The sequence below is a fragment of the Castor canadensis genome, chromosome 9, assembly GCF_047511655.1.
Source record: "Castor canadensis chromosome 9, mCasCan1.hap1v2, whole genome shotgun sequence".
NCBI lineage: Eukaryota > Metazoa > Chordata > Mammalia > Rodentia > Castoridae > Castor > Castor canadensis.
Window position 1 is genome coordinate 18,561,673 of NC_133394.1, and position 23,630 is coordinate 18,585,302.

Here is a 23,630-nt window from a genome sequence, read left to right on the forward strand (position 1 = left end):
CGAAGTTGAAAGCCAAGGATGTATAAGAAAAAATACAAAATCCTTGAAATAAAACAAAAACTTCAAGCTCACACATGGTTTCCCACAGTGGAAAACTTGGTACCCCTGCCACATCCATAAATAACTGAACAATCCTCAAAATCCAGGCCAAGAACTCTCACTCAGTTTAACTTTCACTCCCTCCAGTCAGGCTTTCAACCATGCCAACAAAAATGTTCTTATCAAGGTCACCAAAAACCTTCATTGTGCTAAACCCAATGGTCGGCTGTCATTCCTGAAGGCTTTGACCTAACAGCAGCAGCTGGTTGTTCTCTCTGATTTGACAATGCTGTCAGGATATCATGCTCTTCTGCTTTTCCTTCTAGTACCTCACTGACTGCGCCTTCTTCACATCCTTTGCTTCTTTTCTTCCCTGATTTATTAGTTGGAAGAAGTCCATGGTCCTCTGATGTTCTCCATCTACATTTATTCCCTTTGTGATTTCATCTACCCTCAACATTTTAAATATCTCCAGACCCTCACATACACATACACACACACACACACACACACACACACACACACACACACACACACACACACACACACACAAAACTCTCACAGTTACAGCTAATTGTCAAACTGTCAAAAGATATCTAAATTCATCATGGTGAATACTGAATTTATCTTTTTATATTACCCTGAAAATGTGTTTCACCTTTAGTCTACCCCACTGTGCCTGGTAATCATTCTTGAATTCATCTGCCCTCTTTCATGTACCCCTATCTAAAAAAACTCTTCTTTCTCTGTCACCCAAAATGTAGAATCTGCCTTCTCCTCATCACATCTATAGACACTGACCCAGTTGACCCTGCCGACATCTCCTACAAGGATTATTATGCTACCCTCCTAAATGGTTGTAGAAAGTGCTTACTTTAATGATCCTACTATGCAGTGATGCCTGGTATTTAAGAGGTCCTTCAATCTGGACTGGGCCTGGCTTTCCTTAACCAAAAAAATGTGACATAAGTAGCACTGGGCCAGTTCTGGGGCAAGTTTTAAGATGGTCTGGCAGGTTTAGCATTCCAGGAATCCCTGAACAACTCTGTTAAGAAATTTAGCTGATTTCTAATGTACTCTGTGGAAAAGAACACCTGGGAAGGAGACCACATGGAAACAGAAAGACCTTCCAAACTAATAGAAGAAACCAAGGATTAAGTGCACATCAAGTGTCAAGGCCCCAGATGTAGCCTCAGCTCAGTGGTTTCGGTCAGCCTGCCCCAACTCCCAGAGCCATCCCACCAAAGGCAGGAGACAGATGAGGAGCCATCTTACACTTTCTGGGCACCAGCAAGCATCATGGGAATCCAGGGTGAACGACCCCTCTAAGCTACATCCAAATATAACCCACAGAATCACAAAAGCAAGACTAAGTAAACTGTGGAATTAACACTAGGGTTTAAAGTAATGTGCTACACAGCAGTACATAAATAAAACACTGGCTTTTCTTGCCCTCAACAAAAAACACAGAGCGTTACTTTTAAAAACATGTCAGCTTTAACTTCTGTACTCATAACCCTCCAATGACTCCTCATTTCTCTAAGAGAAAAATCCATACTCCACCTCTCCTGGGGGTGGAATACCATTCCCGATATTTTTATCCAATTCATTGTTTTTCTTTTCTTAGCACTTTTCCAACATTCTAAAATACTCTAAAATTTATTTCTCACACGTACCTATTTTCACTCTCCTCCCACTAGAATATAAGCTCCATGAGGGCAGAGATTTTTTTTTTGCCTGAATCTACCAAAGTACGTAGAAGGTACGGAATGAATCTATTAAACAAATAAAATGCTTCCTTTGGGTGACAGCAAGTTCTACAATTGCAACAGCTACTTACCTAACTCTACTTCCATAACTAGCAGCTACTTTTAAAGCTACAATTATTATCACTATTTGTTAACAAGTCTGTCTTGTTAGTATTGTAAGAGAATATGAATTAAGTTATCTTCACAGCAAATACTGAATAAAAAATTTTAACACTATTTGCAAAGGCTATACTTTCTCACTTATCTTTTAATTAGAGAACTCATTTAAAAAACAAAAACCATCTTTCAATTGAATCAATTATATGATACATAAAATGAATTAAAATATTTAAATATTAACACAAATAAATGTAGGCTCTCACTTCATACCTAACTGTAAAGTTCCAAAATTAAAGTTTCAACAAGATAAAGTTTTACTTGCACTGTGGGTACCATGGAATAAAACCTGAAAACTTACCAGGGAGTGACACACTCCCATTTTCACTACCAGTTTCCTTAACTGGCTGGCTATGTCTTTCATTCTGGGGTTCCAAAATGTCTCTGTACTTTGAGACCATGAGGACAGAGATGAAGTACACAACAGCCAGAGCTAAGAACTGAGCTTGTTTGCTGTCCTCCTGGGAAGAAACAAAAGTAGTTGTTCATGCCACTATAAAATAACATGTTTTAATTTTACTTCACATCTTACACTTTTACTTTATTTTATTTATTTTGGAGACAGGGTCTCACTATGTAGCCCAAGCTGGTCTAAAAACTCACAATCCTCTGGTCTCAGTGTTGGAAATCTCAGAGTACTGGGATTATAAGCATGCATCACCATACCCTGTTTAACATTTGAATATAAAAGATGTCCACAAATCTTTTGATATTCAAAGAAAATAATACATCATTACTTACATAAAAGTATTAACAAATTCACCTGAGCAAAGATTAGGCAAACCATAGAAAAATACCTTTAAACAACAGGTGTTATACTTGCAATACACAGAAAAAGAAAAGTTGGTTCAACTTTAAAACTTAAGTAACTGAATCCAAAGAGATATTTAGTAGCATACTTTATAACATTAATAAATAGTACACACAAGTATATGACAATAACTGATTATTTTTACTTCTAATCATAAATATTAAAATACATGAAAGAAACAGTTTTGCTAAAATATCCAGCACAAATATCTAGGACAAAACAATCAATACGACTATCAGATATACAACAGAATGCAAAAGAAATTCTTCACAGTATTTTTAAATAGTATAGACATCCACATGTCCAGGGTTGAAATACATTGTGTGCCACAAGGAAAAAACTACACTGATGTCTAAAGGAGGCCATCCAACCTCCAGAAATTACCTATGTATGTTTATCAATGAACTCTGTATCTAGCCCAATTCCCAATTTTGAGAGGATCCTACCCACATCACTGTTCTGATAACTTTTAAAAATAGGCTTGAACTAAAGTTTTAGAATTCTCCATCAAATTCTAAAAACTAAAAGCACCTTAAGTAGTAGTAAATTTAGGATAGGAGAGAAAAAAAATAGAAGGCTGGGCGGTAGCTCAGTGCTAGACCACTTCCCTAGCATGTGACAGACCTTGGGTTTTGTTGCCTAGCAGATAAAGAGATGAAAATTAATAGCACAGACGAGATTAAAACTTAGTATCTGACTACCTCCAAAAATTTACAAGACTTGGGGGCATGGCTCAAGTGCCAGAGAACTTGCCAAGTACAAGGTGCTAAATTCAATCCCCAGTACCACACAAGAAGAAAGGGGAAAAAATATTTTAGATACAATTTAAAGAAAAAAGAAAAAGGAGTACCAGGCTTTCCTGTAACATAGCCACATGAGGCAATTCTTTGACATGTTCGCAATCTAACAAAGCTTTACAGTCTTGGTAGAAAAGACAAATGTGCATTTTCCTTTTTTTATTACATCCCCTTCCTGCAGACATGACTTCTGCCATGCACTGTGACTGTTGCTGCCAATGATACAACCATTCAGCAGGTCACCTGCTCGGCCTCAACTTCTCAATCAGTTCTGAATTACATAAGCCTACCCATTTCCTTATTTATCCCATCAAAATCCAGAGGTCCTTAACTCCCTTCCACCTCTCACTAATGGTGTGATCTTACACACAGAATTTAACCTACTATTGCTGTCTTCCCCACAGGATTAACTATGAGAACTAAGTGAGGTAATGCATGCACTAATTCACAGTAAAGATTCAAAAACGATGAAGCAGTGAGAATACTCCAAATTCTACACATGCATAATAAGCCTGGTCAAGAACACAGGAGGGGACTGAAATAATAGTTTCCAGTACTAAATGCACAGTAAGTGCTCAATAAGAACTCACTCACAATAACATTTCCAATGATTGCATTATTACCAACAATTTTTACTTTAATTTGAATATTTTTTACATAATGCTAAAATTACTACATGAATATCTGTCATGTTCTACTTCTAGATCAAAATCAGCTAAAACAAAATGATTTTTCATCTTTACAAAGTTAAAATCATGGGCTAGGCTTGGTTGTTCACATCTATAATCCAGGTACTAAGGAGGCACAGATTGGGAGGATTACCATTTAAGACCAACCCTGCCAAAAAGTGAGACCACAGATCAACAAATAAGCTGGACATGGTGGTACACACCTGTAATCCCAGCTCTGCATGGGGTATAGGTAAGAGGATCACAGTCAAGGCTCGTCCCAGGCAAAACCACAAGACCCTATCCAAAAAACAACTAAAGCGAAAAGGGGAAGAGGTCACAGCTCAAGTGGCAGAGTGTCTGCCTAGCAAGTGCAAGGCCCTGACTTCAAACCTCAGTACTGGAAGAAAAAAAAAAGGCAAAAACACCACATTGAGAGAAAAATTTCATCATTCACTTTTTTAACATATTCATATATCACTGAAGAAAAAGTATACAATTTTCAGTAAAATAATACACTATTCAGAAACGGAACATTTCTTTACAGTCAGAGCCTGGATTTGAACCCTAACATTTACAGCAGTGTCGCTGTGAACAAGCTACTCAAGCTCTCCGTGCCCCCAGATTCCTCAGCTCTACAATGGGAATTACGAACGTGCACAACTCAAGACCTTGTTGGGCTTGCTAAGTGCACTTCAGCCCTGACAGTGCCTACCATGACAGTGCACTGCTCTTTTTGTGCCATCTCTCTGATACTCTAGCTCCATTTGTACAGATAGCCATTCCCAAATTTCTAAGACTCTAAAACCATCATCAAGAGAACTGGCTTCTAGGCTTCCTATCTCTACTGGACTATTATAGATCAAGAGTGGTTATGGTTGCTCTCAGAACTTTGGGCCTAGGACGAAATATGTATCAGATAAGAGAGTACTTAAAAGAAGTGATTTAACTTACTATGTCTCTGAAAACAACTGCCCTAAGCCGATTAATGTCCATGTCTTGCAGAAGCCGGTTGAGATCTCTTACTGCAGATATTCCACCAGTCATAATGTCCACTGGACTCTATTAAGATAAAATATACATATATTTGTACATTACCCTGTTTAAAAAAGAACACAGTATTCCCAGAACCAAAAAAAAAAGTATGCAGTAACATTCCTTATTCCATTTTTTCCATTCTTATTTCTTCTTTTTTGAAAGGGATGGGGGAAGTGTAGAGGGAGTTATATGGGAAAATTGGCATTTTAAAGGAAAAAATATCACAGAAACAACAAAAGTAAACATTTGGGAAAGTAGACAAGATTAAGTATAAACAAATCTTTACTAAATATTTAAACACAAACATTTGAATGTTTTGTTCACAGACTAAAATAACTACTTTAGGATCTCTGTCAGACTTAACTTTCGGTTGAAATGAGCATATTAACTTAAGATCTTAATTGTGAAAGATGAGCATCCTTTCCTGGGACTAGCTCCTATATGCTCACCTTTGCAGCAGACTTCCCCAGGGGAATCAGGCCATGTATGGTCTGCAAGCCTTTTGCTACATCTGCACGCACTTTCAGGTAGGAATGCTGTTGACACTCTAAGCAATTCCGTACTGCCACCGCGCACACTGTCATTTATTTTAAGGAAAAAGATGAGAAAAGAAAATTGTACACATGATTATGGAGCTGACACAATCATACCTACACAGTATGATTCATGTAAGATTTTACTGTAAATAGATTTCTTCAGCAAATTCCTGAGATGTCCCTAGACTATCCACCCTACTGTTATCTTGTTTTGTTCCCTACTATGGTTCAGTTAAGATCAGAAAAGCAGGATATCCTAATCATCTGCCAAAAGGAAATCAATTCAGGAATCTTCATTTGGTTTTTTGTTTTGTTTTGTTTTGTTTTGTTTTTATGGTACGAGGAATTGAACCCAGAGCTTCACACAGCTAAGAAAGTACTCTACCACTGAGCTATAGCTCTATCCCAGTTGAGGAATCTTAACAGTAGACTGACTACTGTTTCATAAATCTGCCGTAAGCTAGCTGCATCAAACTTTTACTATAAAAAAGGGAAGAAAAGAGTTGAATGGACAATAGAAGAAAACAGAACAAATTCGATTGCGAGGAACTAGTTTAGAATAATCTTCTATTACCTTCATTAAAGTAAAATAGTTAAAACTGAAAACATTCATGCTTTTCTCATATTGCATCATTAGAGCAAAATACTAATAGAGACTGAAAAGAGGATATATACTATTCATAGGAAGATTTATAGGTTGTAGTACTCACTGTCTTTCATTAAAAGTGCTTAGAAAGTGACAAACAGAAAACAGAATGATTAATATGCAAAGTCCCTAAAGCCCTCAATAATCAGGTACTTACTCAGATAATTTAGAAAATAATTTTGTACTGTAAATGACAAATTAGGTAATGGACACTTGACTATGAATTGCTTAATACCATGTAATCTTCTCAATGTCCAACCAAATCCATAGTGCTTGAGGTACTTGAAATGAAGAAAGGTGGGAGACCAAATTAGGGACAAAATAGCGAACTTGAGTAGGCAAGGTTAACTACCACCAATTTATTATATGACTAACAGATACAGAATGTAGAACAGAAAGTGTTCAAAAAGGTGCCAAAACACAGCAGCAAAAGTTGAAAGAAAGGAAAAGAAGAACAGTGAAGGAGAGAGAATATGGAATACAATTTTGTGAAATTTGATATCTGGCCCAGGAAAATAACTTTTTGCACTATTTTTGTCATGGGGTGCATAAAGTCTACTTTGAGTCTGCATTATGAAGTGTGAACTCACACCAGATTTCCTGGAGTCGACCAGTCTCAGCAATACAGAATGGTTACCCTTACTGTCGTCATCTGTCTTCTAACTACCAGCCTCAGGAGACGACAGCAATGAGCTGGACTGTTTTCCCTAGCTTATCATGGCCTAGTAAATGATCCTGGAAAGTCAGTTTCCAAGCCTTACTTCCACATACAGGGTACATGGGATTATTTCACAATTCTCTTCTACAGCTATAAAAATGAGAAAAACCATATCCTTAGTTTCTGAATCTAATAAGTATTTCATCAATTATAGCTTTTAAATATTAGATGGCTCCTAATTTCTCTGATCTACAATTTCCTTACAAATAAAAAGAACAAATGGTTGCTGACTCAATATGAAAATCAGCAACAATGACTATAGTCAATAAATACTAGTTTCTATTTCATTATGCTCACCAATTTTAATTTTTTTATTTTTGGTGGGACTGAGCTTTGAACTCAGGGATGTTCTTGCTGCTCCTAAGGAATCAAAAAAGTCATTTTGTGTATCTTTACTTTTACCTAAGAACTACTACCAGGAAAACAGAGGTTTGATAACTAATTCACTACTTTAATAAATTACCACAGCTTATTTAAATAAAGGCTGAACTTGAATGCCAGTTTAGAACCTTATTACTCAAGTATGTTTATAAGAGAAGAGGAACCAACATCACATGAGACTTGGAAGACAAGTGCAGGCCTTCACCCCGGACCTCTATAATCTAATGTGCATCCTAACAAGACTCCCTGGTGAGTCATGAAAATTGAGCTCTATTTTAGAGCAAAAAGAGGTTGGGGAAGAAAGGCAAAATCACCTCAGTTTCTTCAAATTATGTTCTCCCCATTACCCAATTTGGTAACCACTAGTGTGCACAGTGCATTAAAAAGTAGATATATAAGTTGGCAAACACATACCTCCTCTCCAAAAGAAGAAAGACAATTTTCAACTTAGTGTATGGATGACTGAAAAACATTAAAGTAAAATTTGCAACGAATGATTTTTAGCAGCTCACCCAGTCGAAGACACTGTCGCAAAATTCCTCCAGATGACATGCTTTTTTCAGCTTCAATTTCAGTAAAGCCAAGAGAACTTGCAAATATAAGCACATCCACAAGGCTAATGAGCCTCTGCAAAAATGTCACAGAGGCTTCTATTGAAAGACCCTGAGTAGGTTCAATATTCTCCAGCTCGTGCTGTAAGGAATAAATTTGTCATTGATGTCTATATTCTGATAAAAATCTGATTTTACCAGATAAATCCCCTGAGCATCTGAATTTTATAAAAAGTTAGGTTTCCAGAAATCTAGTGCAATAGAGTGACTTATTTATTTCATCTAAAGAAGAAGGGCAATGTGAACATTCAGGAAAACACTGTCAATCATAGTCTTCACTGGCTAACTCAGCCCTAAAAATCAACATTCTTTCTAGAGTCTTTTCATCCCTGGAACAGATCCTAAAATCCTTTCAAGTAACTGAAAAATTTACAGTGGCTATGATGCATAGTAACCACTGCATTCAAGTTTTAATCAATAAGGATGCACAGCACTCATGATTCACACCAATTGTATACAGTGGTTAAGTCCTTACTGTAGCTGATGTAGCAGCTGAAAGAAGTGGCAGTATTCCCCCACAAGCCATGACCATATTGTCCATCACTTGAGAGATGAGATGAATTGTGTTGTGTACAAAGATGACATTATCACTGCTATTCACGAAGTCCATAACTGTCTTTGTTGAATGGCTGTCCAAAGATAAATGATGTTTACTGACAAAGCTAAAAAAAGGAAATCACAATTTGCCTACTTGAGGGGAGGAGTATAAAGAGGTTCTTTTGATTCATCTAGAAAACTGAGGAACAGATAATGGTACGTGGGTACTATGGGTTGTGTACTTCCTCAGAAGAAGTAGAACATTCTACACCAGCAGTTGCTAGCCAGGTCCTCTTTCAGGGCTGATACATAAACACTATTCATCCTATATTTGATTTTAAAAGTTGAATGAAATTATCCTTATTGAGAAGTCAGATAGCAAAAATGAGGCAATAAATGGTGCTAAATGTACTTTAAGAATGAACTCTCTACCAAAGTTTTCTTAGGTAATGCCATACAATTATTTTAAATGGAATAAGAACTGAATACAAATAAAAAAATACATTAGGCACTTTTTAAAATTATAAACCAGACAACAAAAGATAACCTGAAACATACAGATTTCCAATGCTAAACATGAACAAATTACACTTACAGCTGGATTTTTAGTGCTTCTAATAATAACCCGACTTGGTACCCCTATCATCTGGTAAATTCCATGCTATCAAACATGCTGTGGGAAATCTTCAGCGGTTTTTTTAAAAGAAAAATCTCTGGCTTTCATGTTTTGGTAATCCAGGAAACTGAATAAAACCCTACCATAGAATAATATATATTATACCTTTTCAACCGAAAGTCTGACGTTACTTACAAATTGTATAAATTGTTTTGAAAACAAAGGCCAAGATCTATTCACATCTTCCTTAATAAACACATGGACAAACCTTCTCCACATCTGTATATCTGTTTCTATTGAAAATAAGAGATCGGTGAGCAAACGCTGATGCATTTGAGACCACTTGAACTCAGGAATACGAAAAATAGAAGATCTGGAATCCCTCCTCTGTCCAGCAACTGCATCTGGTGCTGTTCCTTGCCCTGGCTGCTCCTGTTGCCTTGACATCTAATACAGAAAAATTAAAAAGAAATAAAATAAGTTCAACTTCAAAGGAAGGCATTAGCAAGGTAAATAACTTAGTAGCTTCCATTCAATTCATCTAACCAATACTCAATAAATTAGAGAAAAATTATCAAGTAGTAACATTAATATTTAATATTTGATAACTTTGCTTTAAATGTTGTGGAGCTGTACTGAGTATTATCACTGTGTAGCAATTCATAAAGGAATCAAGATGTTCTTAGTTTTGAATTTTAGTATAAAAGAAAGGCAGTTTTTATAATATAAACAATACCCGTATTATAAACTGGCTAAAATGAAGAATAAGCTGAAGTAAGGTTAAAATAATGAAGAACAAATAAATCAACAAAAAGGAAGGAAAGAGAAAGGATAAGAATGGAATAAAGTGGAAAACAGAAACATTCAATCAAAAACTGTCTCACCTGTCACTCATCACAAACCTCATGTTACAATTTCAACCTCACACTTCACAACTGAAAGTATAACTGGCATGTATGTAGCCCTACATATTAGTGAAAAATAATGTGCTATAGGTGTGTCAGTCAAAAAAAAAAAAAGGGTGAAATGCAAGTGTTTCCAGTATTTGCTTCATAAATCAGTATCATGCTAATCCTAAAACTTACAAGTGATAATGATGCTGTATTAAAAATAGTAAAAGCTGCCATTTATTAAATTCACATTGGGGCTGGGGGTATAGACCAGTTGTAGAGCATTTGACTACCATGCATGAGGCCCTGGATTCAATCCTCAGCACTGCAAGTAAACGCACACTAACTGTCAAACACTATACAAACCATTTGAAATACAACCTTGACATTCATTACTATGTGACTGCAAATAGGATATTAACCAAATCCAAAATAAAACAAATTCTAAGCATAAACACTTGTGCTATTTTAACTCAGTACAAATAAACTTCAGTAAAACAATGTACATAATTACCTCGAGCACATGTCGATGCAGTTGAGGTACTTCTGAGTTTGCACTGGCCTTTAATTCCAGTCTCTCAGTATCTGAGGCAACACTGGAAACATCCAACTTGGCAATCTTTTGCTCAGAAGTAGCAGGGGCCTCAGAGACATTACTAGGACAATCACTAGCTGATTTGGTCTCTCCAGCAAAGTTAGCTGTTTTCTTTCCTTCTTCCTGTATCTGATCAATATCTGATTGTACAGTTGTTTCAGAAAGAGTGGTTTCTAATACAGTGGCTGAAGATCCTGATGCTGTCATAGTCAGGAACCCAGAACCTTTAGAATCTTGAATTTCAATATCAGTTTGCTTTTTAATAACAGGTACTTCCTCTTGAATTATTAATTCATGGCCATTACTACACATGCCTGGTCTTTCACTGGCTTCAGAAGCAGCTAGTGACAAACTACTGTCTTGGAGCTCTGTGGGCAGACTGGCTTGCTCAGCAGGGCTCCCTTCTACCTTCAGTTCTACATAATCATCATCATCTTCTTCTATAGACTTTTCCAATAATTCAGGCATCTCTGAAGAATCTTCTTCTGAAGGAGAACTTGTGGAAGCAGTTACTTCACTGGTGCTTATTGTGACTTCGCCGGCTGTTTTAGAAGAATCAGAGAAAACAGCTGCAGGTTCTACTGTACCAGAAGATGCTTCTACATCACCTGCATCATTTGTCTCATTTGTCAGTGCTGCTTCCAAAGTGACTTCATCCAGTAACTCCTGATTTTCTTGCTCAGTTTTCCTTTCTTCATTACATATATCAGGCATTTGCAGTTCAATATTGGATACAGATTCTATTGAACCTGCCTTCTCAATACTTGAGTTTTCATCATGGTTTCTGGGAAAATGAGGAGAGGCAGGAGAATCCTTTGTATCTGATTGCTGAGAACCCACTGAAACATCGACATTCCCACCAATGCCACTGACTGCTTGAGCTGGACCTGAAGAATACAACCCTATGTCTTCATCAGTTTTTCCCTGCTGTTCCCTAAATATATTGGCAAGGTTTTCTTTGTGTATTTCAAAAGTGACCTAGAAGAAAAATGTACAATCAAAACACACATAAAAGTGAGCATGACATACAAAATATAAAATCAAAATATTTTTAATACATGGCTTTAAATATATAATTTATACAATACAATAAAACTCCTTTCCTGTAATATCTTCATTTTTAGTAAAATTAATTTAATGCTAATACGTAGAATGGCATGAACATAGCCTATTCATAAACATGTGTAGGCAAAAACTTCACTATTTCACTAGCCTCTATAATGTGTACAGGATCTAAGTTTATACCATCAGGAAGAGCAATGCATACTAGATAATGCATTGTTTCATGTGCATTGAAAACACATTTTCCTATAACTTGATTTCAGAAGAGATTTTTTTTAAAAAACTGTTAATTAATTATACTCATTACTTTCCAGCTCTGTATATTCTACAAAATTTTTAGCTTACTAAGCTAAATAAAAATTACTTTCATCATGGAAAAAAAAATCCAAATCTTTCCCAAAGGTCAACCATAACTTTCAAAGTTTGAATTAGTCACAAATGGTCTGACAAATTCCAGTTAATCCATCAATGCATCTATTCATTCCTCCTATTCTGAGTGACTATCATATATATATATATATATATATATATATATATATATACATATATATATATATTCAGCACTATAAACATTCCTATATTGTGCTGTGTCCGTTACTCAAGTAAATAGAAAAAACTGAATAGAGAAAAAAGTGAAACAGATAGTACTGTGATCATAATATCACAGGATATAAAGGTTTTTTTAATTTCTTCAAGGATTAATGATTTCCACCGTTTCATAGTGAACTGCCACTCCCAAACTCCCTAAAACACAACAGAAAAAGTACAACGCATGCAGAAAGTATAAACATAACTACAATAAAATAAAGCTAAAACTGCTTCTTCCTACAATGCACATTATTATAACATATAAAATAAGCTGAACATTCATTCAAACAATCTTTATTGAGCCCTAGTATGAGAGGATGGCAGGAGATACAAAAGAAGAAAAGTTGGTCTTTTACACACGAAATTCAATAGGCCTTTTTGAGTAAAAGGCAAACAAACAAACAAACAAACAAAACTAATGACATAAAATTTCCTTCTATAGATATTAACTAGCCTTTACTCGTGAAACATATAGGATATTCACACTATAATGTGATACTGCTAAAGATGTAAATACTTAGGAAATAACCATTTTCCTACTTATATTTATAAATAATTTCCTAATTAAAACAATAAAATGTCAATTTCTTTTATACTCATGCCAATATTTTCTTTGAATTTTTCTTTTAATCAGTCTATTCCTCACATTCATTCCACAAAAATACACTGAACAGCTGCAGCATACCAGGTTCTATATGATGAACACTGTTCCTGCCTTCACAGAGCTTATAGTCTAATGGAGGAGGCAGAAAATAAACATACAAATGTAAGATAATGTTAGCTAGTTATAACACCTTTAAGGTAAAAAAGCTACAGAGAATTACTGCAGATGGAAGTCAAGAAGAGGATGGATTTTATTAGGGTAACTGGGAAAGGCCTCCCAACTGTATTTGAACAAAGACCAAAACAAAAGAGACAGCAAGTGTGAAAAGGAAGAGTCAGGAATAGAGAACAATAAATGCAAAGCTCCTGGAGCTAAAATAAGTTTGATATCTTTCAAAAATAACAATAAACGGTGGCTGAAAACTGTAGATGAAATCAGAGATGTAGCCACTGGCCAGACTGTGCTAAAGAGTCTGGATTTATTTCTCAGAAAGCCAACTGAGAACTGTAAGTGAGGGAAGACACAATTTGACTTCCATCTTAAAAGAACCCCTTAGACTCTTGTTTGGACAACTGACTTTAGGGGAGATAAGTTCTTCACTGATACAACAAGTGTCATTATCTAAGAAAGCAAGTTATATACAACCAACCTTACAGTGATTTTTTTAAAAAGACCATTTATTTTTACCATTGTTACAGAGTGAGTTTAATTTCAATAATAACTTACTTTGATCTTATTTAAATAAACAGCTTTTGAAATTGTTCTAAAAAGTATCAATAAACATGAGTACACACAATTTATATGTACAGATTAACAAACAGTATTTTTAGTTCTGTTACCTACCACATATATTAAGAAATACAATATTACCAGTACCTTACAATTCCCCTAAGGTTCCATTCCAAATGTACTTCTTAACTTTCCTACCTCCATCAGAAGGAAATCACTGTCCTGACACTTGCAATTGTTTTTTTTAGTAGTTTTACCACTCATATAGTAAACACGCCTGTTCTCTTCAGTTGAAAAGAACTAAAACTAGCACAAATCTAGCCAGCTCTATAAATACAGAGCACTTTTGCCATAACTAACCAAAGGCTCACAGGAGAAGACAAGATAAACAGAATCTGTGAAAAGAGCTTTAGCTTCTCTGAGAATAGATATAGACAGACATAGAAGACTATTTCTGGGAAATCTATAAGCAAGGCCATTGGGAAATGCTGGGAGATACATAAATGAAGAGAACTGGAGCATCTCTCAGGGCTGTTGTCAGCCAAGCAGTGCGTATCTGGAATGAGTAAGGTCTAGGAAGTAGATTACTTTTTATTTTTTTTAATGCAAGGCTCACCATGGTCAACTTCTGTCCTCAGAAGTAGGTCAAAACAGTATGTTATTAGGTGCAGAGTGAGAATTCTCAGGTATTTAGGCAGCAGGACTAGAAGGAGGAGCAGAAACTTAGTATATGGTAAGACAAAGTACTCATAACGCTATTGGACCACTTCATAGAGGTAATTTGTCCTTAAACTTTAAAGGGAAAAAAAATTTATAAAGGCTGCTGGCATCCTGAATCAAACTGAGTCTAGATAGGTTATTTATGTCTGCTGCTATCTGTTCACTAGATGGACCACCACCTATGTCTGCCATCCTAAAATCTCCCTTCTTCCTGTAAGCCTGGAGGTCCCTTCATCTGTCTTCTATGTTGCTTTTCCTGTTTCACGTGTACCATATCTCTTTCTGTTTTATTCTCTTTTTCTTGAGAAAGGGAATATGAGATGAAATTTTCGAGAATCCAAATATTTGAAAATATATCTAACTTACGTTCATATTTGATTGTCAGACTAAATATAAAATCACAGATGTGAACGCATTTACCTTCAGAATATAAAATGCTTCTAAAATTCTAGAATTGGTTAGCTTAAATTTCCCTTTAATTTTTTCCCAACAGTCTAAAAGCTAAGTGACAATTAAACAATTATCATTGTTGTTACTGTTTTTGATGCTGTTTTCCTTAAGGTATTTGTGAGTTTAAAACTGATAATTTCTAATTAATTATCCAATATTGTTCTAAATTACCCAGCTAAAAGACTAGTCATTAATCTTCACAATCATTTGATAGCTAATCTATAGCTGTTTGTAATGTTTCGAAAGCACTTCTATAAACTACTAGTTAAAGATACTTATGAGCTAATAACTACATTTCTTTTGCCACTACTTTCAACTTAATTGGCACCCAAATTTATAAACTAGGAGATAAAAAAGGAAAGCATAAGAGGCTCTCTTAAAATCATATATTTAAAAATGATTAACCCATAAAACTTTAGATTTTTTTTAAAATGTTAGGCATATTTAGCAAGTGGATTTTCTTTTATACAAATGCATCTGTTTCAGTGTGTTTTTTTTGCACATCAATACTACCTAAATATGGTATCTCAATTTTGAATTCTTAGGTTACCTATCTTTCCAGATAAGGTATCAATACACATATGTCAAAAAGATTACCAACACACAAGATCTGTTGCAGAAACTGATGTAACAGCTTCCAACAATAGTAAAAGGTAATAGATTCAATAACAAATTCAAATTATAAATGCTTACTTATCCATTTTATACAAAGCACCTACATTTTTAATCTAAATACTCCAGATTCAAAGGCAAATGCTGCCCTAATGAAGCTTTGTGGAGAGATAGCAAGTATAAGATCTATGGCTCCCAAGAAAACTACTGAGGAGAACTAATTATGAAAATAAAACTAGAAGCTTCGTTGGGCTCAGTGCCTCACACCTAGAGTCATAGCTACTAGGGATGCAAAGACGGAAAGGATCACAGTTCAAGGCCAACAGGGGCAAATCGTTCTCAAGACCCCATCACAACCAACATGGTGGCCATGGTGATGTGAGTCTGTCACCCCAGGTATGTGGGAAGCATAAATAGGAGAATCATGGTCCAGGTCAGCTGGGACAGAAATGCTAAACCCTATTTGAGAAATAACTAAAGCAAAAAAAGGCTGGGGGCATGGCTTAAGCAAGTGTGAAGCACTAAGTTCAAACCCCAGTATTGGCCACAAAAAAAAAAAAAAGAAGAAGAAGAAGCAGCTCACTGGCAAAGGGAAAAATCCCATTAAAAAGTCAAGTGATTTGTGTAACAAGCTTACAAGCACTATACATTCATTCACATAATGAACTTTAAAATTTTTGGTAAGTATGCTCACGTGGTTCAAATATGAAACAGTGTATAGCAGAAAAGTGTCCCTTCTACCACTGATTCTCAGTTGCAAAAATCCTGCCAAAGACCAGGCAATTAATCAGCTACTAATTTCTCATGTATCTTTCCAAACTATTGTTTATACATAAATGCAAATGTGAATTCTTACTTTCCTACTTATTTTATTCATATAAACTTAACTATACAGAACACTCCTCACTTTTTTACCTAAGTTTCTTGGTAAATTAGTTCAGAATAATTCTACTTTATGACCTCCTTACAATGAATAGGGTCAGCATCCTTTTACAGCTAAAGTACTCTCTATGTAGTTTCCTGTGGGATGCCTGATCTCATCCTTTGCACATTCTTCTACTGTATGGGCTTTTCTGATCAACTGTTAAGTAGGTCTAATTTTTCGCTTTTTTCTCGCCCCCACCCATTTTTACAGTGGTGGGGATCAAACCCAGGGCCTTGTTCAAAGCGCATCCTAACCAAGCACTCTCCAGGAATATTGTATTTATTTTGGTTCTAGGCAGTTTTTCCAAATTTGTTGTTTGCCTTTTGACTGGGCTTATGGAATTGCATTTCTTTTTTGAAACAAAGATATCTGTCTGTTTGTATGTGATTGAAAGGGGTCAAAACATAATACCCTAAAATATGGTGCCTCCGCATGTTATGTATTTTAAGCTGTGGAATTTGAGAAGTGGCATATGCAGGAAGGATATGCCATTACCCACCCATCATTTCTGAAGCAAGTCATAAGACCCTCCAAGGAGAGGTGTCCTCCCTATGGTGGGAGAAATGGAATGACCTTGATCCCAAAAGGGAAATCCAGAGGAATCCGCGTGAACAGATCTTGCTGGGTTTCACCAGTTTGTCATGTTCACCTTGTGATGTTTTATCTTATCACATTTTTACACACCTTTCCACTCTTCAGCTAATCTAATACAAAAACAGCAGGTTTAGTTGGTTTCTTTCAATCTGTTCTTTTTTTTTTTCCTCCAGTGCTGAGGTTGGAACTCAAGGCCTCACACTTCTAGACAGGTGCTCTACCACTTGACCACCAGCCCTCTTTGGATCTTTATTTCCTTATAAAAAGCTTAGAACTTATGTTAAATAAATTGTTAGGTGTTTGTGTCTTGGTAATCTACCTTTTGTCACTTTAATTTCCAGGCCCAGACAATGAATCTAAAATGGTGGAAGGAAACAAAACTATAGCAGTAAAATTACAGTTTTTACTTTGAAGTTCACCTTCTCTTTCTCTCTCTCTCTCTTTCTCTCTCTCTGGTACGAGAGTTTTAAAAAACTCAGGGCCTCGAACTTGTTAGGCAGGTGCACCACACCCACATTGAAGTTCACCTTTTTTAGTAAGAAACCAATGGTAAACAAAAAAAACAGATTTTCTTCTTTCATAAAATGATTTTTAAACATAACTTCCTTATGAATACCAACTGAGTATGTAATTTAAACAACTTTCCAACCACTTAGTATTTTCTTCATCTTTATAAATATCATATTAACACACAGAAACATTCTATAGTTTATTTAAAAGAAAAAAACTGTGCCTTCAAATTTCCTTAAAATACCAGAATTCCTATTTAGTCAGCGACTGTCCACCAGTTCCACAAAATGCCTAAAAATACAGTAAGATGTTTGTTTTTATTCTGGATTATCTGGATATATCTTTCCTTACTTCACAAAAGTTGAGATACATTGAATGTTTTCATGTGTGGTGTTTTAAGCATCTGGTATCATTGACACAATTAAGAGCAATTAGTAGTGTTATCCTCATTGTATAGACAAAAGTTTTAAGAAATTGTGACATAAAATGATGTAAGAGCTAGGTGTGGTAGTACATAACTGTAATCTCAGAACTCAAGGAGGCAGAGGCAGGAGGACAGCAAATTTGAAGTTACCCTCAGTCATACAGTAAGACCCTATCTCAAAGAAACAAGGACTGCTGGTTGCTGGTGGCTCACACTTATAATCCTAGCTACCTGGGAGACTAAGATGGGTTCAAGGCCAGCCTTGGCAAATACTTTGAGAAATCCCATCTCCAAAACAACCAGAACAAAATGAACTGGAGGTGTGGCTCAAGTGGTAGAGAGCCTGCTTTGTAAGTGCAAAAGCCTTAAGTTCAAACCTCAGCTCCAACGACAACAAAAAAAAGGGCTGGGGGAGTAGCTCAGTGGTAGAATACTTGCTTAGCATGTGTAAGGGCCTGAGTTTAATCCCAAGCACCACAAAAATTACAAAATAATAACAATAATATAGTAAATAATTTACTAATCTTTTGTTTTAACAGAAAGTAATCCTGATAATTTTCATATTCTTAAGAAAAGTCTAAACAAAAATACAAACTAGTACAAATTTTCAGAGAGCAATTTAACAGTATATACTAAAACTTTTTTAAAATGTATAGACTCCTTCTATACATTTTATGTACATAAGGGTTACATATATAGGAACAGAGTCATCACTGCTCAGCAAAAACAAAGAGTTAAAGAAAAATGTATAGGTAACACATACATATTTTTAAAGTATCACTTTCACAATTTTCCTAAATAACATTTTGGATAATGCCAGAAAAAGAACTAAACCTAAGTCACTTACACAATATCTCCTTCATAGAATTACAAGCTGTCTGATAGCATGCAGATGTTACATCAAAGCCTCTGCTCTTAGCTTCACTTCTCCATGATACAATATATCATATAGACCAAATGATATACAGCCATCAAAATTCATTAGAATTATTATCAAGTTAATTAACCTAGCAAGATAGCATAAATACAATTATATTTCTATAAGGAAATAATTATATGTATGTGTGTATTTACATATAAAACAGAACACTGGAAGATCATCTCCAAAATGTTAATTTAAACATAAATGGTTAGATAATGAATAATTTGGGCATTTTTTATGTATATGTTTATACTGGATTTCAAATTTCCTACTGTGAACACCTGCTACTTTTTAACTTTCTTTTTTTTATTATTATTCATTTATTCACATGTGTGTACATTGTTTGGGTCATTTCTCCACCACCCCCCACCTTCTCCCGCCTTCCCCCCTCACTTTGAGGCAGAAAATAACAAATGCTAGTTGACTAAAAAATTTAAAGTCAGAGATACTTTAGTAATTAAATATAAAGTGCAAGTAATCCATGAAAAATGGGAATTTTATAACTTGAAATTTCTTAATAGCAAGCTTTTAATTTTCTTATATAACCACCATAAACACACACATACAAACATTTACAAATATGCCCATTTATATTATTTTTTAAATACTATTAAGAAACTTAGGAAATTTGAAAAACTGAATTCTACATGCTTTTGCCCAACCTAGAGTATTCACTTTCTGCTATAAAGTGAGTGAAATGTATATACAGCTACTTCATCAGACTGTTAGCAACAGGTAAAATTTTGAGTTATCCCAAATAAACTAAGATAAAAAGGACTTTAGTCAAATTTGCCATTTTTAGAGGAAATCTAATTCATATTACATTTTAATTCAAGTGTCACTAACTTTTACTTGTTCATCATTCTACTTTCAGTTACCTAGATTTTTAGTTTGTTGTTGTTGCTAGGGATTTGAATTTGAACTGAGGGCCTACACCTTGAGCTACACCACCATTCCTTTTGTGTGAAGGTTTTTTTGAGATAGGGTCTCACGGAACTATTTGCATGGGCTGGCTTCAAACTGCAATCCTCTGATCTCTGCCTCCTAAGTAGCTGGGATTACAAGCGTGAGCCACTGGTGCCCAGCAGATTTTTAGTGTTATTTGTTTAGAAAAACAATGTTTTTGGACAATTCCCACAATCCATAGTAGTTTAAATGACTTAATGTTTTGGATAAATGAGGGTACTTTTAGATAAGTACTCATTACGTAGCCCAGGCTGGCTGGCCTGAAACTTGCTATCCTCCTGCCTTTGCTGCTCTACTGATTACCGGTGTGCACCACCACTCCAGACATTTTAAATTTTAATTAAAAAGTAGAGGCATTTTGCCTTCCCAAATGAAGACAGTAGTATTTATTTATTATTTGGCATCTATCTTGAATACTTTAAACAAAGATTTACAAAATAAAAACCTAGACAACAAACAATATGATGAAATCACACAGGTTATTATGTACACTTCTGAAACCCTGATACCCAAGTAGTAGCCAACACAGTGCAGTTACTCTAGAATAGCCTATTACTGCTTATAAAACCTAGTTTGGCTGGTCCAGGAGCAGCATACAGTGACAAACAGCTTCCCTTCTACAAAGATGGCAGGAAATCTATCAAAGTAGACAATAAAATTGCAATTGAGTTTCTTTGGCTTTTTATAGCAGCTGCATATACCCTGGTTTACCTCTGTAAAAGCTACCCAATTCTGCAACAGTAGTTCTTTACATACCATTCTTTACCAAGAACCATGTTATAAATGTGTGATATAAGCATCATCACTTCAATACCACAAGCATGAAAACATTTAAAATGCTTTAGAATGAATACTTTGAGAGAAAGAAAATTTGGTCTGATAATTTCAGCAGAATTTGTAACAAGCTACAAATTTTTCACCTATTTAACTGAATCACTTCAACTCTATCCCAACTTTATTAAACATTGATATGAAGAGCCTTCAAGCACAAGTTGTCCATGGTATTTAAAAAATAGATTTGATTCCAAAAGAATGAACATAGCAGTAGGTAATTTTGTATAAATTTTATGAAATGCCTTTTTACTTCAACCAATGAAGAAAATCCACACAAAGAAATAAAACATGTATGAAAAACTAAAATTAAAAGTGAAAAACAAGAGCCAACTTAAAACTCTTATGGGCTTTTGTTTCTGTTTTGCCCTCTTATAGTTAAGTAATGCTTTTATACTTATTTTGTAAAGTATACTTTCATAGCAAACTGTGACAGAGATCATTTTAGATAAAAATACTCCACAATTAACTTAGCCAGCACTTATTATACTTTATAAATATAATCCTAAAATTTGAGTCAGAGACTGGTTCTTGTCTGAAAGTAGACATAAGAGGCCTCTACTTAAAGCAACTACATTCTTCACAAATATTTTAAGATTTGTTTAAAAACACAAGTTACTGGAATACAGAAAAGTTTAAACTAAACAAAGCTAGAAACACACACACTCAGAGCCTACTTTGGACTTGTACTGTATAGGCTGGAACTGAAACATAGTGCTGTCAGATACTAAATAAGAATAGTATATATTCCTTCCTTCAACATTCTCTACACTAAATACATGTTCTCAGAAAGAAAGAAAAATTTTGGTTAAAAGCTGGGGTCCACCCACATTCATTTTGTTTAAAATCTCCCTATGTCCATGATGCTTTCTAAAGAGTATAATACATTGTATTAATTTTATATAAATAATACTTAGTATACTGCATTACATTACATTATATTTACTATATGCTTAGTGGGAAAGTGGGAAGGGGAGAATTTTATGAAAGTTAGAAAAAATAATTTCCTGTACACTAAGATGTGTTCAAATTTCAAAGTGTATAAAAACTCCTGTTTTGTTGAAGAGAGTTTTTTGTTGTTTTTATATATTTATTTATTTTGAAACAGGGTCTCACTACATAGCCCAGGCTGCCCCTGAACTCACCTCTCTGCCTCTGAGTGCTGGGATTACAGATATTCACCACTATACCCAGCAAAGCTTATTTTATTTTATAAATGTTTTCTGTTTGCTTGTTTGCTTGCTTGCACTTGGCCTCAAACTCACAATACTTCTGCCTCCGCCTTAGCAATAGGAGGGATTAGAGGTGTGCACTACCACATCTGGCTAAGAGTTTACTTTAATATACAGATTTTCAAACTGTAGTGTAGTTCAGTGATAGCACACTTGCTTAACATACACAAGGCACTGGGCACGATCCCCAGCACTGAAAAATAAACAACAACAAAAAAAACCAATTTTCTAGGACTCTCCCCACAAGAATAAGATTCTGAAGTGGGGCCAAGAAAACTGTAATAAGATGCAGGTCCCACATTACTCTGAAGAGACAAATGGGCTCCAGCCCACACTGGGAGTGACTGTGGAGTGGGTGCTGTAACAGCCAGCCACTGCAGCCATTTCCTGGATTTCCACTAAGACTGAGGCACTGAGTCACACATAGAGCAGCAACTGAACCAAACAGCTCCAAACAAAGATGGAGTAATTCTTCCTTCTATAAATACTTAATGTACAACTTCCAAGAACTCAGCACTATGTACAGCATTATGGAAAATAAGAAGTATAAAATCCTTCAACTCTCCTGATCTCAGCTCCTGACAAGTGACAATTTAGCAGGCGATAAGACACAAGAGAAGAACCCGCCTTTAACTAAGAGTAGGACATGAAGATATTACAGGACCACATGTGAATTACCCCTTGCTAGTCTTCGTGCAGGACACACATCCATGCAAGCCAAATTCATCATGTTCATCCCTCAGTGACAGTGTCTCTGTGTCTTTTTCTATTCCATTCTCTCCCAGTGATTCCCACTACCATTCTCTCCATGCCCAAATCTTGTTTACTCTAAAGACACTGTCATCCGTTCTATAGACTTCTCCCATATCCTCAGGTAGACACTGTCTCTCCTCTCACTGGATATCTCTTCGGTGGGATTTATAGCTTCCAGCCTTGTATTTTGGTTCTTTTATACATATATTATCTCCCATATTAGAAAATTATTTCTTTCATGTTAAGATCTGCTCTGGATTCATCTTTCAATTTTTCATAGTTACTAGAAAGTATTCAAATAGAAGATGATAGGAAGAACAAAAGGGTGGAGCAGTAAGCAATAAAAGAGGAAAGGCAAAGGCAAGAAAAGGAAGAAAGGTAAGAGGAACAAGGATGGTAAGAAGAGAAAGAGGAGACAAACCAGATACAGGTTCACTAGGAGGGAACAGACAAAAGAAAATAGGTTGGGGGAGCAGAAGACCGGAAGTATAGACCGAGTGGAGATATTGGAGAGAACCAACAGAGAACAAGGGGAAACAGGAGACACAGGTTAAAAAAAACAGACAGACAGAGGGACCGAAGTAACCAGGCAATGACAAGTACTCAGAGTACACACTACCCAGGATGTGAGGAGGAAGGAAATGATTCATTAGTTGAGGGAGAGAGGTGGGTTAACTGACAGAAAGGAGACTGAAAGAGAATGATTTTCTAAGGCAGGAGCCCTCAAAGTTTTTGGTATTTGCATCTTTTACATTCTTAAAAAGCACTGAGGTCCCCAAAGAACCCACTGTTCATGTAGTTGTATCTATTACTACTTATCATATTAGAAGTTAAAAAGGAAATTTTATAAATACTAAGTCATTATAAACAGCAATTCACCTAGTGTATATTAATATAAAA

General features: G+C 35.5%; 1 protein-coding gene across 6 annotated transcripts in view; it reads right to left on the reverse strand.

Moving 5' to 3' along the window:
• Lrba (LPS responsive beige-like anchor protein) overlaps nt 1-23,630 on the reverse strand; it is a 615,537-nt gene that overhangs the window by 474,082 nt on the left and 117,825 nt on the right. For 5 of the 6 annotated variants that reach the window (XM_074041265.1, XM_074041269.1, XM_074041267.1 and 2 more), the window contains 7 exons: nt 10,728-11,786; nt 9,592-9,770; nt 8,646-8,799; nt 8,072-8,252; nt 5,728-5,855; nt 5,195-5,302; nt 2,266-2,425 (listed from right to left, as the gene is read on the reverse strand). In XM_074041265.1, the coding sequence (XP_073897366.1) occupies nt 2,266-2,425; nt 5,195-5,302; nt 5,728-5,855; nt 8,072-8,252; nt 8,646-8,799; nt 9,592-9,770; nt 10,728-11,786 (1,969 nt within the window). Of the gene's footprint in view, nt 1-2,265; nt 2,426-5,194; nt 5,303-5,727; nt 5,856-8,071; nt 8,253-8,645; nt 8,800-9,591; nt 9,771-10,727; nt 11,787-14,407; nt 18,497-23,630 lie in introns of those variants that run through there. The other variant, XM_074041270.1, reaches the window with a different exon arrangement.